This window comes from Schistocerca americana, chromosome X (genome assembly GCF_021461395.2).
Source record: "Schistocerca americana isolate TAMUIC-IGC-003095 chromosome X, iqSchAmer2.1, whole genome shotgun sequence".
NCBI lineage: Eukaryota > Metazoa > Arthropoda > Insecta > Orthoptera > Acrididae > Schistocerca > Schistocerca americana.
The window spans coordinates 583,027,247-583,044,764 of NC_060130.1; the positions used below are offsets into that span (position 1 = coordinate 583,027,247).

Sequence of the window (17,518 nt, forward strand, 5' to 3'; positions counted from 1 at the left end):
TTCTTGTATAATTAAAAATACCTACTTTCATCATTTCTTAAATCACGAAACAGATGGTGCTGTTCTCTGTAACCTTTTCTACAGATATCGACTACATGAATTCCATGATTCCTATTGTCCTTCAGTAACTTACGTTCCGAAAAAGGACTGTGTTCACTCAAAATGAGGAGCTTAGTTGTTAGTTAACGTGACGACGCCTTGTTAAGAAATGATGTAAAATGCCGCTCTGCCGCTTCTATCGTAACCGACGCCACTCTTTGCTGTACCGCTCTGTCGCTTTGACGCCCGCTGCTCACCGCTCGACTACTCATATCGTAGCCGAGCCCATTTGAGTGTGTCGACAAGTCAGTAATATTTGATACATATACCAACAGTTTCTTATAGGATGTCTCTATCTTTCTATACTTTTTTTGATAACTTGTGCAGTTTGAGCATGCTACATCGAAAACAATTTTTGCAATTATCAATTTCTGCAGTGTAGCGATATCTCGACTACAGATATTCGATATCAGTGTCGATGTGGTTTGTGTCGAGACGAGAGGGTGTGTGTTGTTGAAGCGAAATGTGTACAAATAGTCACAGTGGCAAAGCAAAGATCCAGTTAACAGTTGACGGAAGTTTTATTATCAGGTGAAAATCGGTTTTTGAAGTGAAGTGGTGCTTTTCTTGCTCGGCAGCACATGCGTTAGTTTATTTAAAAAAAAGAACAAGTGAGCAGAGTAGTTTACGTTTTGCGGCAATCATTTTTAAATGTATACATACTTACTGATACCAGCTGTAGCAAGACATTCTTCACAGCATGAACTCCGAAGTAGAGTTCCACATACGAAACAATGATACTTGGGCGAAACTTCCTGCTAATGTTAAACAGGTAAAGAAAAATTTCATTCAATATTGCATGTTAGTGTTTCCATGTCAGTTAATGCTTGACACTTATTTGATAGTTAAATGTCAGTCCAGTCATGGGATTTGACACTACATGGTGACTAGGGTTAGTCACTTGGCATGTATAATATTAATCATTTGGAAGAGACCATTTATAATCTGAAACATTTCGACTCGTTCAGAAAAGAAATATATTGTTTTTTATACAAGGTATTTGCTCAACAATTTTTTTGTTCGTAGTAGTGGTGGTGGTGGTGGTGGTAGTAGTAGTAAGTAGTAGTAGTAGCAGCAGCAACGCCAGTAATGGTAATCTTCATACGTAGAACACTTCTACAAGGATAATGCACATATGTTATTACAGTTTAAGAATAATAAAAAAAAAGACATATCCCTAAAACCTAAATCAGGTTGTTCTCATGGGTGATGTAACCTTAGCTTCCTCAATAAATTGCCTGCCCATTAAAGTCAGCCCAGTCACATTTGGTTTATCACCAGTGTCTAATGCTGTTTTGTTTATTCATTTACAAAGAAGTTACTTCGTAGTGTAAAAAGCTAGTGATATACTGTTCGTCCATTTCCAAGCACCAGCCGTTACACTAACCCATTAGCTGAAGCATCTGATACTGCTTTGCCGGGTCTAAACGATACTTTAACCATTGAACTTATGTTTTACCTCAGGCTGTGCTATAGATCAACAAATCTACACATCTTCTCATATTCACATTTCTTTTCTTAGGCAACAGACCAGCAGATGGGGCTCCTTTCCCCTGGACTCTTGGTTGTGGTGAGAAACTGATCTGTAGTGCAGCCCAAGGTCTAGATAAGGTTGGAAGGTGATAGTTTGCTTGTGAGTTGTCAAAACTAACAAATGAGAGAGCAGAAATATTGGTTCTGCTAAGAAACTGACCCGTAACAAAGATGGTGGTGGTGGTGGTTAGTGTTTAACGTCCCGTCGACAACGAGGTCATTAGAGACGGAGCGCAAGCTCGGGTTAAGGAAGGATTGGGAAGGAAATCGGCCGTGCCCTTTCAAAGGAACCATCTCGGCATTCGCCTGAAACGATTTAGGGAAATCACGGAAAACCTAAATCAGGATGGCCGTAACAAAGAGTAATATTTATGTCCCTACCATATTGAACAATGATGTTGGAGGTCCAATAAGTAACTTTTACCCCAAACTGTCACCTCCCAACACAATGTAGGTTTAGGGCCATGCTTCACATCAATCTCACCACAACCTACATTCCAAAAGCTAATGCAGACGCAAAAGAAATGTTGTCAATGTTCTATTATTTTTCTGTTTGTACCTTCGACCATAGATACTAGTAGACTGGCCTTGCTGTGCAGAAGCTATAGTGCTGGTGTGGCTCCAGCATAAACCACGTGACTGTTGGCAAAACGTGGCGGGATTTCAAATCAGCAGTCTGCCATCCTATGTTTGTATCGTATTTTCCCCACATTTCTCAATTGACTGCCAAACGCTTCCAACAAAAATTACTTTTTATTTGCGAAAAATTATTCCAGAACTACATTTGACGTGGATTTGTTCACAGTATCATTTATAAAATCTAACAAATACATCGAACGCCACTCTGGCACGCAGCAGGACGAAATTACCATAAACTACCAATTAAAGTAAAATGTCGTTAAAATTCTTTTAAACAGTAAGAGTGGGCTCGTGTCAAAACTTTGAACATTGGATTCGCCGCGTTTTGAGCTCTAGTCACTTATAAAAGAAAATGGGATATGGGAATTATGTCAAATATAGGTGCCAAAATTGTCGACTTTAGGAGCAGGCCCACTTTAGAGTATCAATTTTAGGTGTACTTCAAAGGTTCATTTCCCAATATTTTTACAATAGTTTAAACTATCAGTTTAAAAAAAAAAAATATTTTAGATGAAAGGTGAGACTTTGAAGTTTCAGAAAATAATTTTGGAGCCTACATTTATTTAATAGTATTAGAAGGTAGAAAAAATTCTCTTCGTGTGTCGACTATAGGTGCTCTTACCTTATTATAACCTCACTTGAATATACAAATCCTTGCTACCTGTGGGCTATTAAGTGCATCAAAATGAATAATGCATATACCAAAGTGAATATTGTGCACCGTAGTAAAAGATGTCAATTATGACTCCAGAAACACGTATAAAATTTCAACTGAAACAGTCGTTACAGCTCTCAATTTAACCAAGACAGGCCATAAATTAAAAGTTCCAAGAGACTATGCAATGATTTTAATTTTTTACAGGTATTTCTTCACAGTTGATGAAAACAATCTCAAGGAAAACTCTTTTCAAGGTTAAAACGCTGTTGTCAACTTCTGTCTTAAGACAGTCATTCTGTGGGGAAACAAACTGCAAAATATTCCCCACAATGAACTGCAACAGTATATAATTTTTTAAGAAAACAATCTAAGGGACACTTTCCACTCCTAATATTGCAAAACTGTACTGACCCTCATCCAGATTAAGAGCTATTTTCCAGGGCACAAACAGGTTAGAGCTCATCTGCCAAAACAAAAACATTTGGCAGTGTCTCAGTACAATAAGAATAGGGGCTCTTATTTTAGAAAAATAATGCCTGTACAGTGATCTGATTTTGTTCTGACACTGTGTGGGATCATGAGGAAATTTTTCCTTGCCTCTGCATAATAATCGTGTGAGCATAAATCAAATAAAACTCCCCTTTATTTAAATATTAATGATTATCATCGCAGTTTGTGAACAATTTGAATAGCTTACTATAAATGCAGCAGAAGACAATAAGTCAACCTAGAGCTTAAAAACTCACTTTTTTTAACAGAAATTTTAGGCTTACCTTTAAAGATAGGAAAAGTTGTTCTTACACTGAAAAGTGAGGTCTGTTTTCTGCAGAGTTCGTAAACTGCCAATGCCATGCACAATGTCACATTTTCATGACGTTTTGTACCAAATTTTGGAAATTGTTGCATATGAATGAAATATATATACCTGTACTTGCTTCACTCAATGTACCTGTACATGCTTCACTCAGAGCCTACTGAATTTTGTATTACAATCTCATCTGACACATCCTTACTACCTGGTGGCTATTACATATCTATAGCAGACACATTTTACCGAAGTGAACACAATCCATTGCCCCAACTACAATTGACCAAGAATCAAGAAACTGGTTTAAACTTTTACGTGAAACAACTTTTGGGGGTTTGAGTTTCCATAGATAACATGAAAAGAAATATGTGTTGATTCTTTCAAGTGCTTTTCTCATTTTAAATTTATTGCACTTTTTTCTCAGTTGCTGCAAGTATTCAAAGGAAACTAACATCTCTTGGGAAAAAATAGTCAGAAAAAATTAACTCAGACTTTATTTCACAACATATTTTATTTCGTACAAAATTTTATTTCACATTTTCTTTCTCACAACACAATATTTTCCACCAGATTTATTTCTTAAGCCCATATTCTAAGAGGGCAGAACAATGTTTAACAGATAAAGAGAGATAGAAGACACTGACAAGAGAATAAATCTAGTAAAAATATAAGGGCCCAAACAAATTAACAACACAACATACAGACCTAGAAGGAATAAAAAATAAAAAAAGACAGTACATAAATATATATTCTGTTAAGAGCAAAAGCATATCTAGGTTTACATAAAACAAATGAGTCCAATTGGTCTGAAAATAGAATTAAAGTCCAAACATATAATGAAAAAGGCTCTGTGGATGCAGTACGGGCACTTAGAAAGGCTAAGAACTCCAGATACCGGTACCTCTGTCTGTACTTTGTGTGGACATCAAGGTTCAAACATTAATAATAATAAACAACATAACTTTGGCAATTATTAATTCTAATGTAATAGGGATCAGGCATAGAATATTTAATGTCCCTTAAACTGCACAGTTTTTGTGTATAAAATCCTCACACAACCTTTCTGGAATGTTTCTGTCAGAGTCTTTCCAAAATGGTGATTTCTAATTTTAAAATATTCAAATAAAATTGATTTAATTAGAGCATTTCTGTGATTTTCTGTGGGCTCAAAGTCCATAATATGTTCGTTGATGGATTGAAAAACACTACAATCAATATCTGCTATAGCACATGAAACAAGAACAAGCGTAACATTTTTCTTTTGCAACATTCCCTTTGCCTGTTGCAACCGATAAGCTTGCTCTGCTGCTTTGCAAATTTTAACAACGTCAGCAGAAGGCGTAACTAAACCTCCCACATTCTTTCTTCTGATTAGTCCAATGTCACTGTCCACTGCCACACACAAGGAATTTGCACATTCTACACAATGTACTGACTTAGTCAATTTACGCACAATGAATCCTGCTATGTATGCAACAACATTCCGTACGTAATTTGACAGCTGTTCAAATGAGACAGCAGGAATGCTGTATGAGTGATCATGAGAGACTGATGCAACATCTAGGCCTAACTTCTCTGAATTACAATTGATAACTGATGTAAATGGGTTAGATTGCATCACATCCAGTCCAGAAGATACACTGAGAATGGAACAATCTGCAGTATCCAAAGTAGATCCAAATTCTGACCCTCTTACCTGCTGATGGATAAGCAATCGTTTGTAGGCTGCTTTGAATTGAGCTGCTGTGGGATTGTTGTTATCACCACCATATCTTCTGATTTAGCTGAAAAATGTCTCTATGTGGTCCTGTAGCAATTTATATGTAAGCAAGAAATTTAGTTTTGGTTGAGAGCTGTCTATGAGGGAAACATATAATTTTCTTAGGCTCTGTATACATACAAGAAAGCCAAGGAAACCAGTCTTTCTGTTAGTATACAAAATAGATGGCCCATTAGCCTCAAGTCTCAGCTCCTGAATATATTTTTCCACTTCATCAAGAAACGGTAAAATATGGCCAGCTGTCTGCATTGACAGAGGTGATTTACACCCTTTGGACAGGAGATTCCTTCTATTGAAACAATCAAAAAGGTTGTTCATTGTCCTTATAAATTTAACTGTATGTTCACAGCCTTTAAAGTCAGCTAGCTGCAAATCTTTGTCAAGGAATTCTAGAGCATTAGCTACACTACCACTAAATGTTTGCACAGCAATCCTTAACATTCATTTTATGACGATACCACTCAATGTGTTTTGTTCTTACTTTTGTAGCAGCCTGAAGTTTCTCCACTTTTTGCAGCTCATGTAATTTTAATTCATAAACCCATTTTATTGGATTTCTGTTTCCATAAAAAATGACACATTTACCAGCTAATGTATTGCGTATTAACTTGAACATGTGACATGGATCAAGGAATGTGCAAACATCATCCTTACATAGAGGGTGTTTAAAAAAAGATTTCATTCTGCACATTGAAAGACAGGCCTCTAGCTTGTCTACCATTGCAGTGTTTACGTGAGCACCATCAAAAGTAACAGAAATTACTTCTACTCCAGCATCATATGTAAATTTCAATCCTCCTTAAGTAGGTTTGATTTTTCAACAGCACCCAGGCCATTGACTAAAAAGTAGCCAATTGGAATTTTCCATGAACCATTAGCAGCAGTCAACATGAATGTTAATGCCTCATTTGCAACAGGCAGATTGTCATTTTCAAGATATGTGCCATAATCTATGTAACCAATAAACTTATTTCCACAAAATTCAACATGCTTCCTTATTGCAATCTCATCAAATGACGTGGCACAAAGTAATTTCTTACCTTTGCTAATGAGTTCCTGACTCTTTATTCTAAGCGCTATTGCTACTTCTTTACTGAAACCAGTATCCCCATCAACAACACTGTACCATTTTCTTAATGTTCGTGGATGTGGCAGTGATGTTTTAAAATTTTTCCTTGCATAGCTATATGCCTTCCTACTGTAAAAATTGAGTGTTAGAGCAAAGGTCCGAAGAGCTGCTGGATACATATTTGCTTCTTTACCTTTACTGACACGTTGGAGCAACTCTGAAGTACCAGGTGGCAGCATCTGATAGCATAAAGCCACAATCGCTTAAGCATAAGTATTCCAACCTGCAATCAGTCATACATTTTAAAAATGACAGGCATTGTAAATATACTTGCCTTTAGTAAATTAGCTGGGGATTCATTTATAACACGATTATTTTCAAAATTATTTATCAAAGATTTCAAAGACAAGACTTTTTTCTTCATCCCACGAGATGACCGCTGCAAGTTCTTTAACTTTCTGGCTTTGATGCTAACCTGCCGTCTTGCTACATCTATCACTTTTTCTGCTATGCCAGGAGTACACAAATCGCTATTCGAAAAGTCCCCAATATACCTGAAACTTTTGTTTTTCGGGGTGTTCGTTTCCATATTGCATAACGTCACTGTAAACAAAACAAAAATGCGTGTTTTGAGGTATAATTTGTGGGCGAAGCATGTCCGAAATGGCACTTAACGTAACGTACTACAGTTCTATTCTAATACAATATTTTACTAACTCGCAGTTGTTACACACATTCTAACAACATTCAGACTTGCAGGCATTGGAAGCACATATTTCAGAAGCTGAGGCATCATCTAACGAACGCCTTCTAGTGTGTGATTTACGGAGCTTAGGCCTCTTCGATTTCATATGCTCCGGAAAATCGAAAAGTGTCGGGATAGCGTCACTACTTAGCCAATTCCCTCCAGTCTTAGCCCTATAAAAACATCAGGTTTAAAAATGACAGACATTGTAAATACAAATTATAAACATAGATTGTAAATAATAACTAACCTATCAAAACATTTCTCCTCGAAGTGCTTCGAGCAAAGGCGCGTGTGTGCAGATGGCTTAAAGTTTTTTCGCTTTAGGGCCTGTATCCAAAGCTGCCTTCGGTTTTCATCCTTGGGGAACCTATGAGTAGGAACGAAAAACAGTTTTACTTACTTCTGTAACCGAATTATCACAGATACTTTCCAAAATGTAGTATGAGTCTGACTTTACAGGCACCACTTTCAACACTTTAATTTACGTGATACTCTATTTCAAGTGTAAAAAACATATAAAAGTTACTTCAGCAGATTTCAATAAACGCATCTGCACTATCATAGAAACACTTACACGTGAAATGTAATGCCATTTCCCCCGACAAAACGCTGAGTACAGCCATAAGCGCAACACGAAACAACCATGTTTTGCCAACATTCACGTGACTTCAGCCCAGAGATGTTGGAGCCACGAAAATGACGTCAGGGCCAGTCTATTATATTTATGGTCGAAGGCTTGTACACACATGATGTCACATGTCACACCATCATCACATTTTGGATGAAGCCGACATAAGGTATCGGTATATTCAGATACACTGTTAGGTAGTCAGGAACGTGTTGATGATCATCATGATGATGACTGCAGATTATTCTTCCAAGTATCATTTTCTAATGTTAGGGTTTGACAGTTTAATGCAAGGAAAAAGGAAGTCACGTATACACCAATAGTAATATGGATTATGAGGTGAGTATATGTGAGCAGTCATGGCTTTGTTTAAAGGACCATCCTGCTGTTTGCTTGAAGTGATTGAGGAAAACACAAGTCAGTATTGTCAGACAGAGCATGAGCCTTCATCCTGCCAAATCTGAAGTCTGTGTCTTTAAAAAATGTGCTATTGTTTGTCATTTCATCATACCTAACATACAATGGTCTTATGTTTTAAATACTTGGAACATGAAAGTATAATGATACAAAATTGAATACTTATCACTGCACTCATCACACACACTTGCAGATGACTTTAGGATTACCACCATGCTGCCTCTCTTCCATCTCCATTTCTTCCTGTCAGCCTGTTTGAAAAAAACTGAATTGGCATTCTCTCCTGATGAGTGAGATCTTGAGTTGAGAGTAGTGGCCAGACATTATTATGTACTTCCAATCTTGAAAAAGTGTAAATACTATGTGATAGAGATGTTGAAATTGTCACATTTTTATGAAACTCTACTCTGCTTTATCAAAATAATCTTTAATTGTCTAGACTGCATTATTTAAGACATAATCCTTGAATGCATTTTAAATGAAGTTATTTTAGTTATCTCTTTCATCTCACTGTATAAATTATTGTACAGTTTTAATCCCCGATAGAAAATGCTGTTTAGAGTTTTTTATTTGTTTTCCATTGGTAAATGTTAAGTTCAGACTGTTTGTGATAAGTCGTATTTACTCTTATTTTTCATCTTATACACAATGGACTGGTAGATGAATTCACTTGGTGCAGCAAAGATACCTAGTGTTTTAAAATATTTCCTTACACAAATAATATTCTGCTCTAGTAACTATATGTTTGCTACATAGTTTGTAGACATCATCATTTATGTTTAATATGTCAGAATTGTCTTCCCTATTTAAGCTGACATTCATGTTCCTTGTTTCTTCATGTGCAGTTTCAATGCATTATTTAGCTACCGACCAGTCATAGACTTATTCATATGCCTTCTCAATTATGAATTCTGGTGCTTTATCAGTGACTATAGGCCTAATGTTGCTGTTGCCATCAAAATTAATTTTCATTTCATTTCTTATATTGTCTGAAAAATTATTGATATAGATGAAGAATAGAATTGGCCTTAATCTACATCCCTGAGCAACACCGATGTCTGGTAATCATTTCACTAAAAAATTAGTTTTATCTTAAGTGTGGGCTGTCTCTATCTGTGGCACCCTCCTTATGACTGTAACCACTTATTAACCATTCCTCTTATACTTAATGATTCTAATTTGTTTATCATCATTTTATGGTTAATAGTGCCAAAACGTTGGACAGATCTAAAAATATGTCGGTAACACAGTCATCCTTTTCAAGAGCTTCAGTACTACATTTGTAAACCCGTATTATTGCTGATGTGTACTTCTGCTACCTTGGAAATCAAAATATGATTCTTTAAGAAGTCAGTGTGTCTTTTGTGATTCTTTTTTTTTTATGACGAGAGCAGAGAAACTACCTGATAATGTTTAGTATTTTCTGGATTACTTTTCTTTAGTAGGGGCACAATTCATTTTACTGCAGATAATCCAGAAAGATATCATACTGAAAAGACTCATTTAATATTTTTCCTAATGGAGTTTCTATGCTGTCAATTCAGGTTTCCAGAAGAAAGATAAACACCTCTTCTAGGTGGGCTGTATTGTCATCCTAACTGCTTGCTCTGTTGTGGAATACAACATCATTGTGTTGGCACAAGAATCATTGTGGGTGCTACAGCTGCAGGTTCCCTGCAATAGCTGAAAAATAATCATTTATAAAATTTGTTAGTTCCTGTGGCTTTTCTATTAATCTACATCCATGTTTCATTTTGTGTTATTGATCTTGTATCTTCCAGTTTTTTGGTTCATGTCACCCTTTATTTTCAGCAAACAGTACCCTCTTAATATATTTGTGTAAATGTGATGATAATTTAGAAACTGTGGATTAGTGTAGTGTTTTTGTAAAAGGTTTGTAGTTAAATTTTTGCAAAAAGCTAGTTAGTTGTAATTATGGTACATTTTCCAAGGCATAGAGGAAGACACTGTCTCTGCTCTAAATGTTTTAACATAAGCTGAGCAGCCCTCAGATCGATGCCTGTATTGGTGCTTTACCTCTGCACTTGGGGCAGTGAAGGCTGGATGAAATTCAACAAGGACAAAACCTCTGTCCTCATGACAGTTACTGACAAGAGTTGCATTGCCAGTCACTATTTAAAAAAGCTTTTAGTTGTGTGTTTCTTGTCTGTTTCTCAACACTAATTCAAAAACTGTAGGAACAAAAGGCTTACGAGGGAACCTCCCCATTGCCCCCCCCACAGATTTAGTTATAAATTGACACAGTGGATAGGCCTTGAAAAACTGAACACAGATCAATCGAGAAAACAGGAAGAAGTTGTGTGGAACTATGAAAAAATAAGCAAAATATACAAACTGAGTAGTCCATGCGCAAGATAGGCAACATCAAGGACAATGTGAGCTGAGGAGTGCCGTGGTCCCTTGGTTAGAGTGAGCAGCTGCGGAAGGAGAGGTCCTTGGTTCGAGTCTTCCCTGTAGTGAAAATTTTACTTTCTGTATTTTCGCAAAGTTACGATCTGTCCGTTCATTCATTGACGTCTCTGTTCACTGTACTGTGTTTAGTGTCTGTGTTTTGTGACCGCACCGCAAAACCGTGCGATTAGTAGACGAAAGGACGTGCCTCTCCAATAGGAACTGAAAACATTTGATCGCAAGGTCATAGGTCAACCGATTCCTCCACAGGAAAACACGTCTGATATATTCTATATGACACTGGTGACGGCATGTGCTTGACATGACAGGAATATGTTGTCGACCCACCTAACTTGCACACCTGGCGAATGAGTAAAAAGATTCTTCTACCTTGCCCGATTTAGGTTTTCTTGTGGACGTGATAATCACTCCCAAAAAAGTGATGAAAACATAAGATTTGTCACATAAACTGCAACAAATGAATGCAACAGTTTCACAGTCGCACAGTTTTCCCTGTGCTCTGTCGAAACATATGTTTTTTACGTTTTCAAATGTTTCTGTGTGTAGACTGTCAAATCCTGCATATGTCCAAGCAAATCTGAACATGTCCTGGGATTTTGGAGTGCGAAGTTGATTATGTGTGAGTGCCTGAACTTTGATAATTGTCTGAAAATAAAAAAATTAAGCTTTTCACTCGAGAGAAGACTTGAACCAAGGACCTCTCGTTCCGCAGCTGCTCACGCCGACCACGGTGCTCGTAAGCTCACATTCTCCTTGATGTTGCCTACCTTGCGCATGAACTACTCAGTTTGTGTATTTTGCTTATTTTTTTCATAGTTCCACACAACTTCTTCCTGCTTTCTCGATTGATCTGTGTTCAGTTTTTCAAGGCCTATCCCTGTGCCAACTTATAACTAAATCTGAGGGGGGTGCGATGGGGAGGTTCCCTTGTTAGTACAGCACCACTCGAGATGAAGTCCCACCTTCATTACTTTAATTGCTTAAAGCTTCGAGATATAGTGGGGGGAGGGGGGGGGGTGCCGTACACAATGATGTGACAGTATACAGTAAACATTTTCAGGGCAGTTTCATGCCTTGCAAGGTGCTCCTACTTCCACAAACATTTCCACTTGCAGATGCTAGGTGTAATTGGTTGGTTCAACTGCGTGATGAGCAAATGGAGGATTTGAAGTCACAGTGAAGTCAATTTCTGTTCTTGAGGAAGCTGAAGTTTTTAGCGCATTTATTGAAATAATTAGCAACATATTATTTACATTTTGTGTTGGTGACTAAATGGATGAGGGGCAGGCTACAAATCCCAAGGTCTGTGGTTCAGTCATCTCTTTTTCTCTGTCACTTATTGCTTCTTCCACTTTGGCAATGATTTGTTAATATGGAAACTACGGAGTTCATATTTAACTGTATATACCTCCGTAACTTGTTGGGTAAGTCAGTTTAAAGGTCAGAGGAAGGTGGTGACATATTACCTCCAACAAGAACATGCCTAATAAAACACTATTGTACTCAACCTGACCTTCAGGTTGATGACAGCTTTACTTTAAAATGCGACATGGTCCATTCTGAGTAACAAAATATTATAAATTACAGTATTTTATCAAATTTGCTAAATGCTTCAGTTTTTCCGTAGTGGGAAAATGACTCTCCTACAACCTTAAATAATCGAAACAGGTATTCATTTAGTATAACAACATTTTACAGTGCGCTATTTTGTGGCGTATTTTTGATCTTGGTTAGTAAAAGACATAAACAGTATAGAAAATAAAAATGTGGGATAAACAATTATCAACATAAACATACAAAACTTTCTTAAAATGATGTCATTGGTGCTGTCTAAAACTGTTTGTCAAAGTTCCCCACAGAAAAAAAAAAATCGGTTGGTATGAGATCAGGCGAGCAACTGTGCCACCATGTCCTGTTCATTACTTTGGATGTGTTTCATTTAGTATTTGCCTTGATGCTGAATGAAAGTAGTAGCTCAACTATCATGATGAAACCACATATTCTGACAAAACATTAAGGGTATTTACAAGAACACCTACCAAAATTTCTTTAAGGATATTAACAAATGTGGCCAGTGAGAGGTCCTTTCAGTAGAACATGATCCAATGATCTACATCCTCATCTTACTCCACAAGTCACGTTATGGAGTGTGGTTAAGAGTACTTCTACAATGACAATTATTTCCCTCCTATTCCTGTTCAATTTGCGAATGGTGCATGCCTCCATATCAGCTCTGATTCTCTTATTTTCTTGGCATAGTCATTTTATGAGGCACATTTGGAAGGAAGTAGTACGTTAGCTGACTCTTCTTGGAACATACACTGTTGGAATTCCAATTCTAGGCCTCTCTGTGATTCACGATACCTCCCTTATATAGTCTGTTGCTGGAGTTTGTTGAACACTGTCATTATGCAGTCACATTTTCTACACAACCTCATACTGGAAAGTACCACTTTGCATTGGATCTTTCCTATTTCTTTTATCGGTCCAATCCAGTAATGTTCCCAGATTGATGAGCAATACTCAAAAATCAAGCAAATGAGTGTTTTGAAAGCCACTTATTTCGGGGATTAATTACATTTCCTTAAGATTATTCCAGTGAATCTCAACCAGCCATCTGCTGTACACACAACTAGATTTATGTAGTCATGTCACTTTAGGCCATGCTGGACAGTTACTCTTAGTGATTTACCACCATTGTAATCAAACAATAATGCATCTCATAACCTGCTTATGTACAATAGTTTGCATTTATTTATGTGTAGGGTCAACAGCAGGTCTTCCTGCACTTCATGTTGCAATCTTCGTACAGGCAGTAGCATCATCCATGAACAGCCACAAAGAGTTTCTAACATTATCTGTTAGATCATTTATAGATATTGTACACAGTAATGACTCTACAACATTCTCATTGGGTATCCTGAACTTACTTTTACCTCATTTGGTTTCACCCTGTTAAGAACATGTTAACTTGTATCTGTAAGGAAGTCCTGAATCTATTCACAGATCTGATCCATTACTTGGTAAGCTTATATTTTGTTCACTAAATGACAGTGCAAAACTCTATCAAGTGCCTTCCAAAAGTCAAGGAACATGACATTCACGTCAACACCATTATTTACGGTGCTCTGCAGCCTGTGGACATGTGGAGTGAGCTGAGTGAGACAATATCTTTATTTGCAGAATCCATGTTGATTTTTATAGCAGAGATTTTCATTGTCCAAAAAGGTCTTAATGTGTGTGCATAAAACATGTTCTATAATTCTACACCGGCCGGAGTGGCTGTGCGGTTCTGGGCGCTACAGTCCGGAACCGAGCGACCGCTGCGGTCGCAGGTTCGAATCCTGCCTCGGGCATGGATGTGTGTGACGTCCTTAGGTTAGTTAGGTTTAATTAGTTCTAAGTTCTAGGCGACTGATGACCTCAGAAGTTAAGTCGCATAGTGCTCAGAGCCATCACTATAATTCTACAACAGACTGATGTGAAATCACCAACAACTAGGAAGGATTCTGTACCATCTCTTAATGCATAATGCTCAAATTTTCATGACCCTGGTCTGTGTATGCGCTTTCATTAGTAATCAGTATCATTTTTATGAAAGATCTTTCATCTTGTATGTACATCAACACGAATCTACAAAATTGCCCATTTTTAGAATTCAGTTTCATGCAGTTAATAATGTAGACTGATGTGCAAAGGATGAAACTTACACTCGTGCAGTAGTTGAAGGATTCTCTGTCAGCAGAGTCAGGCTTTAGATGCAATATCTCACAAACTGCTTGGACTGCTAGAGGTAGCTTGTCATGCCAATTATCTTTTGTTAGTAAATTTTTGAAGTGTTTATCTGTCCTTTATTGTGATATGAACTTCTGATTATGATGTAGTTTGACAGTTTCTTTGCCATTCCTACCAAATTCGCCATAAACTGAAAGAATATTGAGTGCTTCTCATACTTTTACAATCTACATACAAAGCAAACACTTCTGTGCACTCTTTCAGGTACCAGGCTGAGAGTTGTTCAACAATGTTTCCACCTTCAGTGGAGGAGAGATGTATATTACTACCTGCCTTGATCCAAGTAAAGTATGCTCCTGATTATTCAGATATGCAGTCTCTGGTTTGTGGATTATCTGGGATTGTTTTAGCAGTTTTCAAAAACATAAAAACTTAAGGCTAAAGTATTGTGTTCATAAGTAGCGACAGTATTTTTGTTTATAGTACACTACTATGTATGTGGCTCATGTTTTACAGCTAGAAGACACTGCAAGCCCCACTCTCACTGTTGGATATCCCTGAAATATTTTTCCTTTGTTTCCCATTACATCATCCGGGAAATCAGTGATTCTACTCTTATAACATCTCCAACACTGATTCCCTGTGTGTATGTTTACCTGACATTCCTTTCAGTAGCTAAATGTCGGTTGTTTCTGGCAAGTGATGCATAACTGATGCTGTATACTTTCCTCACAAAGCTAATGGTAGGACACTTAGTAACTACTGTGCTATTATCTTCCCCCTTAATTTTCCAGAGAACAACAGAATTAGTGTGTAGCACTCAAAAAAGATGAATTTGATTACCAGTTGCATCTGCTAACCCAAGTGACTAAAGTTATTTATATGTAGTTTCTTAGTTGGCTTGAACTTACTGAGGTGACACACTTTTTTAGTGCACAGGAATCACATTTGAGAAGGCAGTGATTCAAATGCCTCTTCAACCATTCAGATTTAGGTTTTTCGTGGTTTCCCAAAATTGCAAATAGTTGCCAAAGGATCCAATACTATGGTTTTCTTTCACACACTTCCCCCAATATGAGCTTGTGCTCTGTCTTTAATTACCTTACTGTTGCTGGGGAGTTAAACCATAATCTTCCTTCAGTTGACTAAAAAGAATGATTGTACATATGATTGATACTTACTCCAGTCTAACATTGGAGCTCTTTCTATGGACACACTATAAGATATTATTCGGTATCTGTGTGTGAATCAAGATGTATGTTTTTATGTGCTCTTCTAAATATCACCAATGCCTCAGTTCATATTTAAGAGAAATCAATGAGAAGTATGAAATTTTCTCTCATTGTATTATCAGTTTCAACAGTGTGTGTTCTGTGTAGTGCTTTAGTATACGAAAGTAACACTATCATATTCACCAATGCCTTAGTATGTAATTCACAGTGTACCATACTTTAATAAAAAAGTGTGTAATTATGATGCTGATCAGAACTCCACCTACATTCCCCCTTTTTATCTTATGTGATCCAGATTCTATATCAGATTTTAATTTTTCTAGAGCCTTGGAAACTCGCAGAAAGAGTATGAAAAATGGATAGTCCAATTCAGCCTCGGAAATCAATTGAGATACAAAGGAAATCTCATCAGATTGGTTCGGAGAGATGAACGCCGTTATTATGAAGATGTGTTGGATTATAGCAAACAAAATTTAATGCTATATCCTTACCATCTATCTGATGTTGTTGTAAAGGGGCTAAGAGTAACACCTTTCCAATACTACACGGCAATGATGGAGAGTATTATGGCACAGGAGAAGAGCTATGATTCTCTTCCTAACTTTACAGCTGCTGACTGTGAGTACTGTGTGAGATATTGAAGATTCTCATGATTACATCCGTGTACAAAATATTTTTAGTTTACTTGCTGCATCAAATCTGGGTAAAATCTTGAGCTTTCGACAAAATCCTCCGTGTTTGTGAGGAACTACTGACTTTCGTGGCTGTTGTTGTGGTGACAACATAGCTGTCTTGTGACTGGTCAGTGTACATCATCATTATGCCATGCTGCCAAGGATTGTATCCATGCCTATGCTGGTGATGTGTCTGCTGTCTTAGGAATGTGAACAGTTCATTACATTTCTCAGCATCTTGTCAGCATCGGGAACTCGCTTCCATGCACCGCTTAGTTTATAGTCGCTATCCTGGTTGAAATCGTTTTCACACATTCTAAATTCTACAGCTTCTTTAATAAAAGAATCCAAGTATGTAGAAGCATGGGACTAGATATTAGTTTTAGCAGACTTTATTCTTTGTTTATTTGTGAGACTCCTGATTTCTCAAGTTCTCATTTTTTGTTGTGTCTCTGATGTTCTGTGCTGTGGTGACTAAAGGTACTGATAGACTGACTGATGTAGTTGGTTCCGCACTCACAATCAGGTTTATAAAGTCCAGGGAACCTGAGATTGAGACAGTATTGACTGAGCTCAGTTTTATCAGTATATTGACAACACATATATGGCCAGGCCACGTGGCACTGAAGCTCTGGAGCAGTTCATGTATCCAAACATCTTATTTGCTGTTGAGGCACAGAGAGAAAAAAGCTAGGATTTTTAGACATTTTGCTTCAACAAAAATCAGATGGACGGTTTGGCCACTGTGTCTACAAGAAGTCGGTGCACACTGATTTTTATTTAAGTATGCAGATTTTCCAGCACCCAGTCCAGAAGAGAGCAGTTTTAAGTGCTTTAATGTACAGGGTAGCCTAGGAGGAATGGTCAGTATTCAGGAATGTTACTGAACAAGTGCTTGTAGTTCTTAAGGTATGCATTTTAGAGCCCATGTTTATTAGATTTTTTTGCATCAAATGATCATTCTGATGCATCCCTCAGTACTGTTCCTGGGTCAGCCTATATATAGTTGCAACTGTTAGTTACAAGGACTACTTGGATTCCGAGATTAATCATCTGAAGTATTTG

General features: G+C 37.3%; 1 protein-coding gene across 1 annotated transcript in view; it reads left to right on the forward strand.

Moving 5' to 3' along the window:
* Window positions 1–557: 557 nt before the first annotated feature.
* LOC124555493 (protein FAM91A1) overlaps window positions 558–17,518 on the forward strand; it is a 169,651-nt gene continuing 152,690 nt past the window's right edge. Inside the window, exons 1-2 of the mRNA XM_047129418.1 lie at window positions 558–871; window positions 16,103–16,397. Coding sequence (XP_046985374.1) covers window positions 800–871; window positions 16,103–16,397 — 367 coding nt within the window. The 5' untranslated portion in view covers window positions 558–799. The remainder of the gene's footprint in view (window positions 872–16,102; window positions 16,398–17,518) is intronic.